General features: G+C 46.3%; 1 protein-coding gene across 3 annotated transcripts in view; it reads right to left on the bottom strand.

The window, feature by feature from the left end:
• BEND7 (BEN domain containing 7) overlaps positions 1-17,979 on the bottom strand; it is a 71,320-nt gene that overhangs the window by 21,873 nt on the left and 31,468 nt on the right. For all 3 annotated transcript variants that reach the window (XM_081879186.1, XM_081879185.1, XM_081879187.1), the window contains 2 exons: positions 15,507-15,629; positions 14,672-14,937 (listed from right to left, as the gene is read on the bottom strand). In XM_081879186.1, the coding sequence (XP_081735312.1) occupies positions 14,672-14,937; positions 15,507-15,629 (389 nt within the window). The remainder of the gene's footprint in view (positions 1-14,671; positions 14,938-15,506; positions 15,630-17,979) is intronic.

Genomic DNA, 17,979 nt, shown 5'->3' with positions numbered 1-17,979 from the left:
GAAATGAGAACACTAATTGAAATATGATAAAGGAAGGTAAAGGGACCCCTGGCCATTACGTCCAGTCGTGACCGACTCTGGGGTTGCGCGCTCATCTCGCTCTATAGGCCGAAGGAGCCGGTGTTTGTCCGCAGACAGCTTCCGGGTCATGATAGCCACCTTCAAATATTTCAAGGGCTGTCACATGGAAGAGGGAACAAGCTGTTTTTCTCCTGCTCTGGAGGGTAGGACACAAACCAATAGCTTCAAGTTACAAGGAAGGAGAGCTGTTCAACAGTGAAACTGTCTCCCTTGGGAGGTTGTGGACTCTCCTTCATTGGAGGCTTTTAAGCAGAGGTTGGATGGCCAGATGTCTTGGGGCCTTTAGCTGAGATTCCTGAATTGCGCAGGGTTACACTAGATGACCCTTGGGGATCCCTTTCAATTCTACAATTCTATACCTAGGTTATCTATTCCGATTGCATTTCATATCCTCAGATGAACTTCATTTTTCAAAATAAAAAATTCCACACTAAAAAAACTGCCACACGGCAGAGTGCCCTTGGTCACACAAAGTTGGAAAAAATATGCTCTTGTCCTCAGAGCAGCTGTCTCCACACATTGTTTCCAGCACTTAATAATAAAGGTAGAGAGGTATCTTGAAATGTGTGCCACATTTTGTTTGGATTACAGCTTCACGGCTGATTTGTATGAGTTCCCTTGAGAAATCTTTCCTCTCAAATTGATTGATATTAGCTGTGCATTAACAACAAGAGATGCTCATTGCAAGTTCCCAGTAACCAGGCTATTACACAAGAACCACAATAATCATGGAAAAAGCATGACCCTGGATCTACCTATTAGAAAACCAATATCCCTGTATTGCAAAAGGTAGAAATATGTTTAACAATGACTCTTCACAGGCAATCCCTAGTCTCAATTAGAGATGCAATTAATGTGTTTTGTACATTTGTGTGTGTGTGTTTTATAAATGAATCAGTCTGTACCCTAGTCACATATTTTGAGGGGGGGTGTGCTGATTTATTCCAGATTCCTTCAGTAGCAAATTATCCTTCAATTGCACGCAATCAGTACCCAATTGAGCTTCACATGGACATTTCCAAGTATGATTTATAGCCAAATAGAGTTTGTTAACATAAGATAATCAAGGCAATGGTGTACATGATTAAACACAAATGAAAGAATTGCCAAAACTTTTGTTTTGCTAAAATTAGCAAGCAGCAAATTAGATTTAGTCCAAGCATTTCTGAATATTTTAATTGATTAAAACAGAACTCTTTTGCCAAATCTATACAAATTATTTGCTTTGCATGGAAAACAAATAGAACGTTTACTTAGAAGTTGGGCACTCAGTTGCTTTAGTCACAAAGGTAGATAGCATTTTTCGGCAATCATAGAATCATAGAGTTGGAAGAGACCACAAGGGCCATCGAGTCCAACACCCTGCCAAGCAGGAAACAATCCTATGCCCAGTTCCCAGTGACCTGAGAATAATATCCACTGAACATACTGGGGCTTACCAGTGACATAGTGTAGGTTGCCAGCAACCAGGGCAGGCTAAGTATTGTGCACGCTAAAAAGCAGTGGTGGTGGTGTCAGACACCTGCCAGCCCCGGAGGCAGCTCCTGGGTTTGTCTCATGCCTCTGTCCAAAGACCATACCAGGATGGGCTTCTGAAAGCATGATGGCCAGAGCCTTGCCCTTCGCTTTGCCCAGAAAAGCAGAGAGATCTCTGGATGAGGGAAAAGGCCGCTGCGCCCTCCACTTTGGAGGTCAAAACTCCCTCCAGCAGTGCTTGTGGGAAGGTGGCCACCAGGTGCCACCTTGTTCCCAAGCTGGGGTGCCTGCCAAGGCCACTTGGCTGAGAGCCCCGGTCTAAGGAGGTCACTCCCCAGAACGGAACAGGCATGCACGGCCCTCCCCTGCTGCCACCAGCTCTCCTCTCCTACCTGCCCCCCCAGAAGCACGTTCACCTGCAGCCTCTTGAAGTTCTTGCTGGCCAGCTCCTTGAGGGCACAGAGCAACGAGGCAGGAGCAATCATGGTGTTATTATCTCAGTTCACCAGCCCCTCTGAGCTGCCCCCACCAGCTTTGAGCGTGGAAGCTCCTCTCCTCTCCCTGCCCCTATTGCCCGCTGGATCTGGGCTTAGGAGGAGAGCGCTGCCACACGAGGCGCCTCACGGCCATCCTCCTGCCTGGCTTCGCTCGGCACGACTTAGGGAGGGGTGTTCCGTTGGGTCTTCCTTGCCTCTGACCACCAGTGAGCCCAGTTCAGTCGTAGCCAAGCCCACCTGGGCACTCCAGCCTTAAAGGAGGGCCATCAATTTCCTGGGAAATTTTTACACACATGCCCAAATGCACCCAGGGCCACCGCCCACTTGCCTCCTCCCTGGGGATTACTTCTACACAGGTTGTTCCAGTAATTAATTAGAGTAAATCTAACATGTAATTCATGTTGTATATACCTCTATTGAAAGAATCCAAAACCAGTATTGGGGTAAAATGTACACCAAGACAGCCAAACAACCTAGTTGTGGGATATTGTTTGTATGGTTAAATTCACAAATATAATGAGAACCAGAGAAGGCAGAGTGTATTTATAAAATGTAAAGTACAAACCTACACAATAACATATTTTGTCTAACCACAGTTTTTTAAAAACAGAAATATATATATATATATATAGTGCCATTAACAGACAAGTCCCAGGCAAGCTGGCTATACAGACTCAGCCCAGGGTTTGATCAGCTCTAGATTTAGGTATAACAGGAAGTGATGTCTTTTGGAATGTTCATGCCATGGAGGGCTGTTCAGGTTCCCAATAATATAGGCATTTCAGCAGGCAATGCCCACATTCCTTTAATTTAAAAGGAAAGCATTGGCCACCATGTGGAGAGCATGTGGTCATATACGTCTACACCCAGTGCTATGAGGTGCCTGCCAGAGCTCACTATGGACCTCTCCCGTGTTCTGTTAAAAAGGCAATGGTGCCCACCTGAGAGGTGCTGGAGCTGAACTCAGGGGGCGGGTTCCTGCCTGCACCTTCAGTTTTATAATAATAAGGAACGCCCTCAGGCTGGAATTTCTGACCTGTGATTCTTACATGGAAGAAATGAGAATTCTCTTAAACAGAACAAGTGTCTAATCTTTAGAAGCAGCTTAGCACTGACCACTTTTGTTTTTTCATTAAAAGCTGCCAGACAGGTCACAATCTACATTTAACACAATCTGGGTTTAACCCTTACCATCCCCTTTCTTCCTTTTTACTGCATAAAAACCATTTTGAAGGGCACATGGTAGCTGGGAAGCATTGTCCTGCAAGAAAATGTTGTGAGAAGTAAACTATTAAACCCCTGCCCTGAGCACCATGTTCCCAGTCTATCTGGAGCCCTGCATAAGCTGCTTTTTCTCGAAAACAAAACATAAAAATAAAGTGCCCAGCACTGACACATTCTTTCCAAAATGCATTAGCATAATGTCTTGTCTGCTCCCAAATCAACTTGCCCATTCTTGGACTAGATCTACCCTTATGTTTCTGCCGCTTTAAGTGTGGGCCTCCTGATGGGAAGAAGGGAAGCCCAGATAAGCAATTCCTGCTATAGGTACAATAGGAAATATTCTCTGAAGGTGGATAGGTCTACTGCTTTTCTACATAAGGAGCTGAATCCAATCTACCATATTTTTCGCCCTATAGGACGCACTTTTTCCCCTCCAAAAATGAAGGGGAAATGTGTGTGCATCCAATGGGGCGAATGCAGGCTTTCGCTGAAGCTATCCACAAGCCCGAGCTTCCCCCGACCCCAGCCCCCAGAACAGGCTGTTGCCCGCAAGCCTTGCGAGCCTGTTTGGAACTCCCGCCGGGCTCGCAAGGCTTGCGGACATCTGTGCGAAGCATGGGGCGCGCTCCGGAGTGTGCCCCATGCTTCACACAGCTCTTTGGGGCTGGGGGGGGGAATATTTTTTTGCCTCTTTATTCCCCCCCCCAGAAAAGTGCGCCCTATGGGCCGGTGCGCCCTATAGGGCGATAAATACGGTACATAATTCAACCGCACCCAAAGAAGAACCATGGTACGATTGCCTTCTTGCACATAAGTGTGATGGAAGGGAGGCTAGACCAGTGCTTCTTCTTTGGCGATCACTCGTGCCAAGTAAGGTTGTCTTCCAGTAATGTAGTCCTAACAGTGTGTCCGTAAATGACTGGAGGCCAATTCTGGATCCACACATCCTTCCACAGAGGGGACATAGGTTTCTGGGTGGGAGTTAATCATGGTGAGGATTTTGCCAAACGTGCCTTCCTCTTAGCTCGTTTCTCCCTTTCATCCCAAGTTCATGCTTCTTCAAAGTCCGTGGCACCTTTGGTAAAGGCTATTCTCCAACTGGAGTGCTTGCAGGCCAGTGTTCCCCAATTATCCATGCTTATACTGCATTTTTTTAAAATTGCCTTAAGAGCGTCGTTAAGCCTCTTTTGTTGTCCACCAGCATTTGACTTTCCATTTTTAAGTTGGGAATAGAGTAGTTGCTTTGGAAGATGATAATCAGGCACCCGAACAACATACAGTCCAATGAAGTTGATACTGAAGGATTGTTGTTTTGACACTGGTGGTCTTTGCGTCTTCCAGTACACTGACATTAGTTTGGCTATCTTCCCAAGTGCTATGTAAAATTTTCCGGAGAGGGAATCTTTCAAGGGGTTGGAGATGGTGTTTATAAGTGGTCCATGTTTCACAAACATATAGTAAAGTTGGTAGTAGTTTTGTAAACAAGCGTTTTGGTTTCCCTGTGAATGTCCTGGTCCTAAAACACTCAACACTTCGATCAGGAAGCTGCACTCACAGAGCGAGCTCAGGCGATGCATCAATGTCAGCTGTTGTGGAAATATAACTGCCTAGAAAAATGATTTACACCATTAAGTTGGATTTGTGGCACTGTGGAGAGGTTGTTTTGTGCTTGTGTTGGAGCAGCTTCTGTCAATATATTTAGGATGGTTTGGAGGTCATCCTGAGTGTGCACACACTACATTGTCATCAGCATATTGAAACTCTACAATGGAAGTTATGGTAACCTTACTCTTTGCTTCCACCCTACTCAAATAGGAGAGCTTTCCATCTGTTCAGTATATTTCTACCCTGGTGGGGAGTTTCCCTTCAACAATGCATAGGATCATGGCAATGAAAGTAATAATAGTTGGGGCAATAACATAACCCTGTTTAACACTTGATCCCACTATGAATGGTTCACTCTGAGAGCCACTGTGATCCGTGATTGTTGCTGTCATATTATCATGGAGGAGCCAAAGAATGTTCACAAATTTATTCGGCAGCCGATTTTCAGAAGGACAGTCCACAGGTGGTATGGTTTGGTCTTGCTCTCTGTGTTTTTCTTGAAGTGAAAATCATATCCACTCCCCCCCTAGAAGATCGAAAACCATTTTGGGATTCAGGAAGGGTATCCTCGGATAGTTAGGAGGCAGTTTGCTAAGATCCTTGCAAGAATTTTGCCAGCCACAGCTAATAAACAGATGCTTCAATAGTTTCCGCAATCTGTTCTATCACCTTTTTAAATAAAATATTGATAATTTTGGCATCCCTAAAGTCTGCTGGGATCTCCACTCTCTCCCAGATTTTTTTGATGAGCTTGTGAAGTTGTTGTGTAAGTTCAGTTCCACCCACTTTAAAGACTTCGTCAAGTATCCCATCAGGTCCACTGGCTTTGTTGTTTTTCATTTGGTTTATAGCTGTACACAACTCTCCCAGATTTGGAGATACTGCAAGCTCATCTCTAATTTGTTTTGAGGGACTTGTGACAGGACCTCAGCAGCTACAGGGGAGTTGCAGTTAAGGAGATGCTGGAAATGTTCTTTCTGGGTAACAGGCCAGACACCCACTTCTGCATGGGCATGCTTGGAATTCACAATTTTTATTTAATGAATTTATTTCTTAACAGTAGAAATTTTCTCAGAGTACACCATTTACTTAGGAATTACTGGTGCAGTCAATAATGTTAATCAAGTTTAACATTTCCGTATGGCAATAAGGCATTGTAGGAAAGTGTTGGCAAACTTTAGCTCACAGATCACTACCAGGGGCATATGCATCTCCCATACTGGTAGTTCAGAAATGACCTTACTTTATTGATTCATTTGAAGGAGGCTACTGAAAGTGTGCCCCAGAAGTGTTGAGGGCGACCCTCAACTACATATTTTGCAAAGATTGTTCTGTGCACAGAGAAAAGAGGTAATCTAAAGGTTGAGGGATTGAGTCCTTGCACTAGCTTGACCATGAAGCTGCTGTTTGTAATAATCAGCAAACAGTTTCAATCGGTGGCCTTAAAGAAAATCACTATGTCACATACCCAGCCAACCGAGATATGGGGATAATAATATTGATCTGTCTTTCAAGGCTATTCTAAGGCTTGGGATCACTAAGGCACTGAATACAAAGGCATTCAATTCTCTAAAAAACAATTTCTGTATGATAATTACTTAATATTTTGCATACATAGGCTTCCCCTTTCATTAAAATTGAAAGATTTGAAATGGAAAGATTACTTAATTCAGCTTTGAAGGTTACCCTTTAGACATATCAAGAGTTGTAATTGTGGCTAATTCACATAATGTAGTTAACATGTGTGATGGGTTAAGGGGGCTGCTTGTGCGTAAAATGGTTGAGCTCTAAACTCATGCAATCAGTTTCTAAACTCTCCCAGTCAGCGGAGCCATGTGTGCATGGCTACCTCAATCGCTGGCAGAATCCATCAGTGGGCGTTTCCGGAATTTGCGCCAACATAAGAGTTCTTTGACGGAAACTCTCCTTCGGGATTTTCGGTGTGACAGTTTCCTGCGCGGAGTAGGCGTCCCCAGCGGAGGTCCTGAGCCTTCCGCGCTGTTCTCACTGGAAGCATCTTGGAGCCATCCCTCCGATTGAGTTTCTGCAGGAACTCTCCCTCTCCCCCTGCTGGTTCCTTCCTCCGCATCCGAGGGTCTCTTAGCCTCTGTGAGCCCTTCCACCACCTGACTCTCCGATGGCAGTTCCCTGACATCCACCTCCCCTCCAGGACCCCCCTCACTCCCCGTTTCCCCCTCATCTCTGGGTGGTGAGACTGGGAAACCCCGGAAAGAATCCTCCTCATCTTCGGATTACTCGAAAACTGCTCCCCACCTACTATTGTCCCTTCTTCCCAAATACTCTTCCCCATCTGAGTCTTCGTCCTCTTCCTGTACTGATTCTGGAAACCCCTCGAACTCCTCTTCCTCGTCAGTGGTGCCGAATTGTTCTTCCCAGAACCTAGCCATGGGCTGAGGCTTCTGTGGGAACCGGCGATGAAACGTTCCCACTAAAACCTCATCTCTGACTGTTTCTGCTGGTACCCAGGTATTTTCGGACTCCGGTTCTCCTTCCCATGCCACTAAATACTCCACCTGTTTGCCCTTCCACCGAGAGTCGAGTATTTCTGCTACATGACTGCTGCGCTCCCTCTCTGCTACTTGCGGTGCCGCGGGAACCTCACCTTCACGTCCCCAAAATTCCCGCCCCTCCCGGTATGGTGATAGTAATGACCTATGGAATACAGGGTGCAGTTTCATGTTGTCTGGCAGCCTGAGTTTAAAGGCCACCGGATTGACCTGTTGTATGACCTCAAAGGTCCCCAATCGTTTCGGTCTCAATTTCTTGCACCCTCCCTTGAATGGTAACCCTTGGGTTGACAACCACACCCGGTCCCCCACCCTTATGGTTTCTCCTTCCCTTCTGCTCCTATCTGCCTGCTTCTTGTATTCTTCCTTGGCCCTATCCAAATTCATTTTGAGCTGTTGATGTATAGCTTCCATTTCTTCCACAAAATGTTCCGCTGCCGGTACGCTCCATCTTTCCCCTCCTTCCCCTGGGAAGGCCCTGGGGTGGCACCCATAATTGGCCATAAATGGACTCATGCCCGTGGACATATTCTCCGCGTTATTGTAGGCGAATTCGGCCAGGGCTAGTTTCTCTACCCAATCATTCTCTCTGTCATTCACATAACACCTCAGATATTGCTGCAGAATACTGTTTGCTCTTTCTGCCTGCCCATTGGTTTCTGGGTGTCTGGCGGTCGAGAAATTGACCTCCACATGCAGTAAGCTCATGAGCTTTCTCCAGAACCTGGAAGTAAATTGTTTCCCTCTGTCTGAGACCACCCTCAAGGGGGTGCCATGCAACCTAAACATGTGTTTTATGAACAACCTGGCGGTTTCTTCGGCCGTTACCGCATGTGAGCAAGCTATAAAGTGGCACATCTTGGTTAACAGGTCTACCACTACCATTACCGCAGTTTTCCCCTTGGATCTTGGTAAATCCGTCATAAAATCTATGGACACTGCCTCCCATGGCCGTTCGGGTGTGGGTAATGGTTCTAACAACCCCGCCGGTGCCGCCCTCTCCCCCTTTGCTTGTTGGCAGCGGTCGTACCCCCTTACATACTCTCGTACATCTTCCCTCACCTTGGGCCACCAGAACTGCCTGGTAACTAACCACATTGTTTTGTGTTGCCCAAAGTGCCCCGCGGTGGGGCTGTCGTGCAGTTGTTTGAGTACTCTACCCCTCAACTCCCCTTCTGGTATGTACAAGGCCCCTTTGTAATACAACACCCCGTTCCTTTCCTCGAACCCCCCGGTGTTCTCCCCGGCCCTCCTGAGCCCTCTGAGCTTATCTTGGGCGTATTCATCGTTCTCTGTCCCTTCCAATAGTTCTCGTTGCCCCACCAATGCTGCCCCGCACACCCAGTGGTCCTCGGGTATGATATGTCTTTCTCCGGGCGCTCCCTCCCCCTCCATATACTCTGGCTTACGAGAGAGGGCGTCCGCCCTTACGTTCTCTGCCCCCGGCACGTAGCGAATCTCAAAATGGAATTTGGAGAACTCCTGTGCCCATCTCACTTGTCTCTGGTTCAGTACTCGGGCCGTTCTCCAATATTCCAGGTTTTTATGGTCCGTGCACACCTGGACCTTGTGCTGCGCTCCAATCAGCAGGTGTCACCACCACCGAAACGCTTCATGAATGGCGAGCAGCTCCCGGTCGTACACTGTGTAGTTCCTTTCGGATTTATTCAACTTCCGCGAGAAGAAGGCACACGGTCTCCAGTCCGACGCATCCTTTCCCGGTTGGAGAAGCACCGCCCTACCGCTCGATCCGATGCGTCCATTTCTACCCTCATCGGTTTTTGTAGATCTACATGCAAGAGCTGTTCCTCCGACACGAACGCTTTCTTTAGCTGTTCAAACGCTCGCTGCGCCTCTTCCGTCCAGGCGAATTTCTTCTTACTACTGAGGCAATCGGTGATGGGAGCCGTTAAATGGGCAAAGTTTTTGATGAACTTCCGATAGAAGTTTCCAAACCCCAGGAATCTCTGCACGTCCTTCCTGGTTCTGGGTGTCTTCCATTCCAGTACCGCTTGGACTTTGCTGGGATCCATGGCCAATCCCTTGTCTGACAAACGGTACCCCAGGAATTCCACCTCTCTGGTATGGAACTGGCATTTCTCCAGTTTTACCCACAGCTGGTTTGCTTGCAGCCTGCTTAGGACCTCCCGGACATCTCGGACATGCTGCTCCTCGTCCTCTGAGTAGACCAACACGTCATCTAAGAAGGGCACACAGTTCTTATAAAGCAAAGGTCCCAGGACGTGATTCATGAAGGATTGGAAGCATGCTGAGCCCCCCTGTAAACCGAAGGGCATAACGAGATACTCAAAGGCCCCCAAGGGGGTGGACATGGTGGTTTTCCATTCATCCCCTTTCCTCATCCGTATCAGGTTATACGCCCCCCTCAGGTCCAGTTTGGTAAAAATCTTTCCCTTCCTCACCCTGGTCAAAATGTCATCAATTCTGGGCATGGGAAAGGCCACTGGTTCTGACACCGAATTTACGGCCCGGAAGTCCACGACCAGCCTGGGTTTAGTAGTGTCTTTTTTGTCCACAAAAAACCACTGGGCTACCCCCCACTGCTCTTGACTCCCTGATGAAACCTCGTTTCAGGTTCTTGTCTATGAACTCCCTTAACTCCTGAATCTCCCTGTCCGACATGGCGTACAGTTTGCCCACTGGTAGCTGGGCTCCTGGGAGTAGGTTAATTTGACAGTCAAAGGGTCTATGCGGGGGCAGTCTATCTGCTTACTTTTCGCTGAAGACGTCACTCAGGTCGGCGTATTGTGGTGGTATTTCTCCCTTTTCCCCCACCACCATCCCTGCCAGACTTGCCCTGGCCAACCCCTGAGTTTCTCTTCCCTTGCAGTGTTCTAGGCAATGAGTTGACCCAAAAGAGACTGTCCGCTGGTGCCATCCCACTAGCGGGTCATGTAGCGCCAGCCAGCTCATTCCTAATATGATGGGCGGCCCCGCCAGGGTGGCTACATGAAATGCAATGACTTCCGTGTGCCTTCCCACCCTCATTGTCATGGGGACCGTTTGTTGGTTCACTTCCCCTCCCAGAAGTTCCCTCCCATCAATCGTTGTCACCTGCAAGGAATTACTTAAGGGCAGCGTCTGTATCTGGTGCTCTGATGCACACTCCTTACTCATGAAATTGCAGGAGCTGCCTGAGTCTAACAGGGCTTTTATCGTGAGTGGATGTCCATTGGGTAGCTCTAGCAGCACCTCTACGACTAGAGCCGCTCTTGGGGGTTCAGGCTTGGGCACGTTCACTGATCCTTGGCCTGGCTGCTGTGCCCTGTCGCTGGCAGCCAGGCGTTGGCTTTTACCTGCTCCTTAACCCCCTCCTCACTCCCAACAGCCCCCACCATTCCTTGCCATCCCTTCCTTTGTGGGCAGACCCTGGCAAAATGTCCTGGCTGCTGACAGAGGAAGCATTTTTTGGTGCTCTTCCCCTCCTTCTTCCGCCCTTCGTGGACGTTTGAAATTCCGCGCGCGCAGTCCCAATCTCCATCGGTTCCACTGGCGGGGAAGGTTGCTCCGGCATCTCAGGAATGCGGAAATCACTCCAACGCTCTCCTCTCCCTTCCCGCTTCTCCAGAGCCCTTGCCTCCTGGCGTGCTCCAATCGCAAGCGCCGCCTTGGTCAGCTGATCCATGGACTCCGGACGGGGCGCGCGGGAAAGTTCATCTTTCACCGCTGGGGCTAGCCCTTCTTCAAACAGCATTTGTATCGGGTCCGAAGACAGGTCCCACCCCAATTTATGTATAAGCATGGTAAACTGTGTCCAATACTCTCTGACGGACTGATTCCCCTGTTTGCACGCCATTAACTGTCTGCGTACCACTCCCTGTTCAATCTGGCTGGAAAACATCAAGTCCATCGCGATAAAGAATTTCCTCAAGTCTTTTAAGGCATCATTATTCGATGCCATCAGGGGCCTCACCCAATCTCTAGCCCCTCCCTCGAGGTGCCCAATCACAAAAGCCACTCTCGATTCCTCATCGGCAAAGTCATCAAACTGCAGGTTCAGTGCGTACTGCATTTCTGTCTTAAAGGCTTGGTAGCTTCTTGGGTCACCCCCGAATTTCTGTACCAACCCCGGTACCTTCCTTGCGATGGGGGTGGGCTTCCCCTGTGCATCCTGAGCTCTCCTCTCCTCGAGACGCGCCGTTAGCAGTGCCAGCTGGTGTTCCAACGCTCTGTTTCTCTCCTCCAGAGTTGGTCCTGCTCCAGCTCCTCCCGCTGCTCCGTCTCCGGTTGGGTTGCACCATGATGCCTCTCTTTCGCACAGGCAGCGTCGAAGACTGACGGATTGCTGTGATGGGTTAAGGGGGCTGCTTGTGCGTAAAATGGTTGAGCTCTAAACTCATGCAATCAGTTTCTAAACTCTCCCAGTCAGCGGAGCCATGTGTGCATGGCTACCTCAATCGCTGGCAGAATCCGTCAGTGGGCGTTTCCGGAATTTGCGCCAACATAAGAGTTCTCTGACGGAAACTCTCCTTCGGGATTCTCGGCGTGACAGTTTCCTGCGCGGAGTAGGCGTCCCCAGTGGAGGTCCTGAGCCTTCCGCGCTGTTCTCACTGGAAGCATCTTGGAGCCATCCCTCCGATTGAGTTTCTGCAGGAACTCTCCCTCTCCCCCTGCTGGTTCCTTCCTCCGCATCCGAGGGTCTCTTAGCCTCTGTGAGCCCTTCCACCACCTGACTCTCCGATGGCAGTTCCCTGACAACATGTATTTAATATAAATTGGACAAGTGGAGCCTGCAACAAAATGTTGCAGTGTGGAGTGGTCCAGCCATTCCATTCACCCCAGCTGAAAATTAATGAGAGATGTAAACTCAGGCTTCCAACCTGATCCTATGCATGTTTACTCTTATGTAAATCCCACTGACAGAGGGGATTCCTATAAGTGTATAAAGAACTGAAACATGATCCCATACTCAGAAATCTCCAGAGTTCACCAAGGTCAGTTCCCAAGCTAGCGCCCAAAGGAATGCAAGCTTCATTCATGGTTTTAGTTTTCAGTCCTTTGCCAAAGACTACAGAATGAGGGTCGTGACTAGGTGAGAATATGAACTCAAATCTCACCAGTCTCTTTATAAATGGCATTCTCTCACCCCAGAGATAGAAAATTCACCCAATGCCCTTCAGAGCAACTTCCAAGTTTTGTTGTTGTTTTTTAATTATATTGTGGTTAAAGATGTAAAACATGAACATTTTAAAATAATTAGCCCAAGGCTTGATGAATCATTTTGTAAAAATAAATAAATAAATCCAGCATTAATTACTACTCTGCCTGAATTCATTCACTGAGCAATGAGACACTGCTTAAAAATGTAGCCACTCTAGAAACCCCAAACGAAAAACCAAACCTTGAACCTGTATGTTCAAAACATGGAAAACTGACGGGCAATCTGAAAACAGGTCAAAATAATAAAATCACTTACAAAACTGAAAGAGAAGTTTCCAATCCTTTCCTTGCACAGTCATTTCTGGCTGTAATTATAATTACATACAAGAACCACAGAAAAGCATTTAACCAGTTGCTATGTATCATTACATAGAGTCTGTCGGATGACACACTAATCTAATTACCGGTGTAGCTCACATCTGTGTAACTGAATTATCATGACTGCTCTTTTTTATTATTAGTTTGCACTTCTAGAAAGGTACAATATTATCTACAGAATTTCTTTCATTTATGATCATTGATACGGAATTTAATTATGTTCTCTGAGCTTGCTGTACTTAGGAAATTGGAAACTGTCTTCTCAAAATTAAAAAGGTACGTTGAAGAAATTAATGATCAGCTTACTCATCAGTGAACTTTTCAGCCATCGTTTGCTTGAAGCTCAAACAAAGCCAACCAGCCACCCTCTTGCTCTCCTGATATTCATTCTACAAACATCTAATTCAAAAGGAGAAAATGCCAAGTGTGCCCTTTTGAAATCCTGGCTCTAGATTTTGACATTTACAATTTCAGCCCCGATACTTCAAGTCTACCTTCACATGTAAGCTTTCTTTGTGCCATGAGAGAGTATAAAATTGGGCAGATCAGTCTTATGGTTAGGATTAACCACCAATGGCCCAACTAGTGATTTGCACAAGTTCAACTCACAAGTGAATGCACTTCTGGTCAGCAGATAGGAAATCTCTCACTTCTCTTTATTGCTAAAAGGGTTCTGCACAGCCTTGTGACGTTGCTTCCACAGGACAGTTCTTACTAACAGATTATAACCATTAACACGGACAGAAAAAAGTGACATCGCTTTAGCTTTCCACTTGTTCTAGCATTACCTATGGCAGGGGTAGGGCAGAACAAGCTATTCTAGTGCTGCAGTGAGAATGAATACATTTCATACAAAGTCCTCCCCTTGTCATCTTTGTCACAAAGACCCTTGTGAGATACATCAAATTAACAAACCCATGCGAGGCTTTGATCATCCCTGGTTTTACCTTGGCAACTGCAATAATGCTAACAAAACTCATCTTCTGTAGCAAGCCTCTTGCTTACTTGTCCCCCCAAACTGAATCCAAGTAAACACCTCTGCATGTGCTCACCATCCTCCCCCCCCCATCTCATCTCTCCCTTCAGCCCACTGACCTTATACACGTACACTGGTGACACGGCATAAATAATAACAGCAGCTACTTAACTTGTGCACTTTTTCCTAATGCCAACTGTGCTAATCTGATTAAAGAGGAATGAGAAGTCAGTTTTTAAGATCTGCGGATAACTGAGAAGACTTTTGTAACTCGTGCATGCCCCTTCCCCGAAACCCTGATTTCTTCACTTTCTTGAGGAGGAGGGGATATCATTATCTTAGTACTTTAGCACCAACTCTTAGATTCCCTCAGACTCATGTACAGTGCAGCTGCAAAACCAAAAAATAATTCCTTCAATTGTCCCATGGCTAAATGCTTCCCAATATGCTTGTGAACAAATGAACAAGGCCTATTCAATGCTAGGCTCTCAATAGAAATGTTTTTGGAATGATTCCCTCAGGGGCATACTAGTACAAAACATGAAACAGGAACTGGACAATCATATGGATTTGTTAGGATATAGTGTGTGCATACAGATCTTTCCTGAAAATATAAAGTATGTGGATGGTCAGCCCTTATGTTGCAACCTGCAGATGTAGAAAAGATCCCACGGGAAACCGACATTACGGCCTAATCCTAAAACTTACTACACTACCGACAAGACCTGTGACATGAGGACTGCACTCTTAACAGGGTCTGTTCTGCCAGCACCTGGTCAACTTACATCTGAAGATGAAGATTCGAGGACAATGCCAAATCCTGAAACCTGTGACTCCAACTTTGAGGATGATTCAGCAGCTTCCACACTAGAACTTTCAGAGTTTGCTGATAGCTTTTTTTCATTCTCTGCAGTGCTGGGCTTTTTATTCACAGTAAGAGGTTCAATAGTCTTTGGAGGTATTTTTTTCTTTTTATTTCTCTTTCTTGAAAGTGTTGATTTCTGTGTGCAAACCAGAGGAACTGGGGGCGGTTGTCTGTTCTGAGCAGCAACTGAAGAAAGAAAAACCTGTGAGTACACTTCAAAACGTGTATCAAAGATGAGAGTTACCACAGCCCAGACTCCTGACCAGTTCCCACCCTCTTATCAGAACCAACTGCTTGAACCAACAGCTGTGGGCGGAGCACTCTCTTTGGAGCAGTCAGCTGGGGAAGCTGCTATGGGGAACATGGCATAACGCAAAAATCATGCTGACACTGAGATCATACCCACACTCAACACCCTGTTGCTGTTGTTGTCTAGTAACAACAGGAACATTCCTCAGTACTGTACCAGGAAAAATATACAACTTGGCCACAACACTCTTATTTCATGGAAATCGCTTAGATGTTGCCTGCACATTTTGCCCCATAAGTTTCTTTCTAGGAGGGCTAGAGACTCACTTTTTCCAAAAAGGAAAGCTCAGAGTACCTGTGGGCACTGGGTTGGCAACCCCTGATCCATACCATCTGGGCAGCAGTCTTTCTTTAAGACCTATGCTTTCATGAAAAGGCACTTATAAGGCAGTCTGTCTGCAGACTGAAAATTATACCTTAATAGTTGAAAAGACAGACTATCATACCTGCTTGGATCTGCATTATCTTTCTCATGGTTTTAAGCTCCTGAAGAATGGCTTGCAATGCTGGCTGGCAATTACAAGTACAACAATTTGAGCCAGAGGAAGTATTAGCCACCGGAATTTCTCCTGAAGAAAAAAGGGAAATTAAAACAGTGATGCAGGGCAAGAATGTCTTCACAGGATTTTAATGCTGTCTGATACATGCTGTTAGGAAATTGAAACCTAAAATTAAAATCTCCACTATGAGGTGGCGGCGGCAGGGGTGTGCTTTGCCATTCCCCTCCCCACACAAATAACGTTCCATGGTATAGTGAAGTCTGCACAAAACAGCAAACACAATGTAAGCTCACAGCAGGCCTCCTTATTGTCAAACTAGTTCATGGTGGATAACAAGAGCACTGAAGCTCATTACAGAAACAGTTGCTCTATCATGCGCGGAACAACCCAGAAAGGCCCTTCCTCCATATGACAATACCCTTAGAAAGAATGAGATGGCTGTGTAATAAGTTATTTAATAAAGAACTAACAAGTCTAAAATGGATTGAACGCCGCTTGTTGCTTCACAGTATTAAAAATTAAAAGAACAGAGTCCTCCATCATCGATTTCCATGAACAGAGAAGTTCTATGAAGGCAGAAAATACCCACAGCTTTCCCTTTCATTGTGACGGTGAACTCCTACTTCCCAGTTTCTTTTCAAGTATTGCTGTTGAAGGTTGTCAACCATCCCTGTACTACTGCACTTCATACTGTCTCCAGGATGTTAAATTTATATTTGATATATAAGCTGCTTCCCAACTCAAGTCTGAAAGCTTCCTGCACTTGATTTCAGGAGGCACAGGAACACAGAAGGCAGCCTTGTACAGAGTCAGGCCTTTGGCCTCCCTAGTTCAGTACTGTCTACACGGACTGGAAGAGGCTTTCCAGGGTTTCAGCCCAAACTGGAGGTGCCAGGAATTGAACCTGGAACCTTTAAAACAGAAAGTATGTGCATTCCCATGGCTCCTGGCTGCTGAGAAACGGAGACCTTGCCATCCTGGGCTCAGGTATCAATTTCTGTATTTAAAAACAAGGGTCTTTTCAGATGTTCCCAGCACAACTAATGTCAGTTGCTACATGAAGTCCAGGTAAAATGACTACGGAGAAAGCATTTCCATGATGGGGCCAATATAATAGGTCAGTGGCAGGGACCTAATCATGCCAGGCAGGGGCCCTACTTAGGTCTGTGAGGCCGTTTTCCCCAAACCATGCCCACTTGCCCCACACCTAACAGCATTATGTGACATCAAGAGTGGAGCAAGTAAAGATGTGTCTGGGATTGGCTACCCTAGAGAGCTGCACATTGGGAACTTCCAACTGCAGTGGATGGGGCTGCTGACAGCACACGTTAAAGCTCTCAGCATTGAACAGCTGACAGCAATGAGCAAAAGCCCCTCTGAATGCTTGCAGGCACAGTGTGGCTCCAAACCACCTGCCATGGGCCTTCCAAGGGGCTTGCTCTCAGCACTGATCAGCTGATCGATGCTGAAAGCACACCCCTTGTTATTTCATATGAACGGTGGCACAGGAATATTTTAATAAACAAAGCCCTTTTTCATTAACACAAAGGGTTGCACAATAAAAGAATGGAAAAACCAAAAACAGCCTAAATGTATATTTTAGCAGGAAAGAAGCATTTGTCATCCGCCTCTTTCCTACGCCCCCTCTCCCTGAGAGGTTCGGAAGGTGACAACATGAGAACGGGCCTTTTCTGTGGTGGTTCCCCGTCTGTGGAACGCTCTCCCCAGAGAGGCTCGCTGGGCACCATCATTATATGTCTTTAGGCGGCAGGTGAAAACATTCAGCTTTACCCAAACATTTGGCCATTAAATAATTTATGGCCTGTTAAATTGAGGGACTGTTATTATTATGCTGCATAAATTATGTTTTCAATGTTGTACAGTGCCCTGAGATCTTTGGATAAAGGGTGGTATATTGATCAAATAGATAAATAAATAAAACAAAACTAGTCCCAGATACCTTAGGAAGGATCTTCAGAGCCAAAGCTACCTTTCACAAGGCAATGGAAAGAAAAGTATGCAGCTAAGCATGCATCTATCTAGCAAGGAGTTCCACAAGACTGGGGGGGGGGGGAGAGGCCTTGTTTGAACATGCAGGTTGTCAGAGAGAAAACACCAGGATAACCACAAATCCTCAACAGGTCACTGAACTTGTATGAGCATGTTTTAGTATATAGCCTCCTGTTCAAGAACTATTAATTCCATTGGCTTTGCACGTTACTAGTTCCCAGTTCATTTTGCAGCAGAGTCTTTATATTTCCTAACTGTCTGTACAGCAAGGTTTAATCAAACAATATAAAACAAATATTATTAGGGCTATGAAACAGAGCACTATAAGGGAAAAAGCCTGTCTTTTTCAGCTATTAAAAATAATATTTTAAAACGGAGTCTGTCTGTGTTGTGTGTCTTAGAGAACTAA

The sequence above is a fragment of the Podarcis erhardii genome, assembly GCF_964252035.2.
Source record: "Podarcis erhardii genome assembly, chromosome: 10".
In the NCBI taxonomy this organism is placed as follows: domain Eukaryota; kingdom Metazoa; phylum Chordata; class Lepidosauria; order Squamata; family Lacertidae; genus Podarcis; species Podarcis erhardii.
This window is presented reverse-complemented; position numbering and strand designations above follow the sequence as displayed.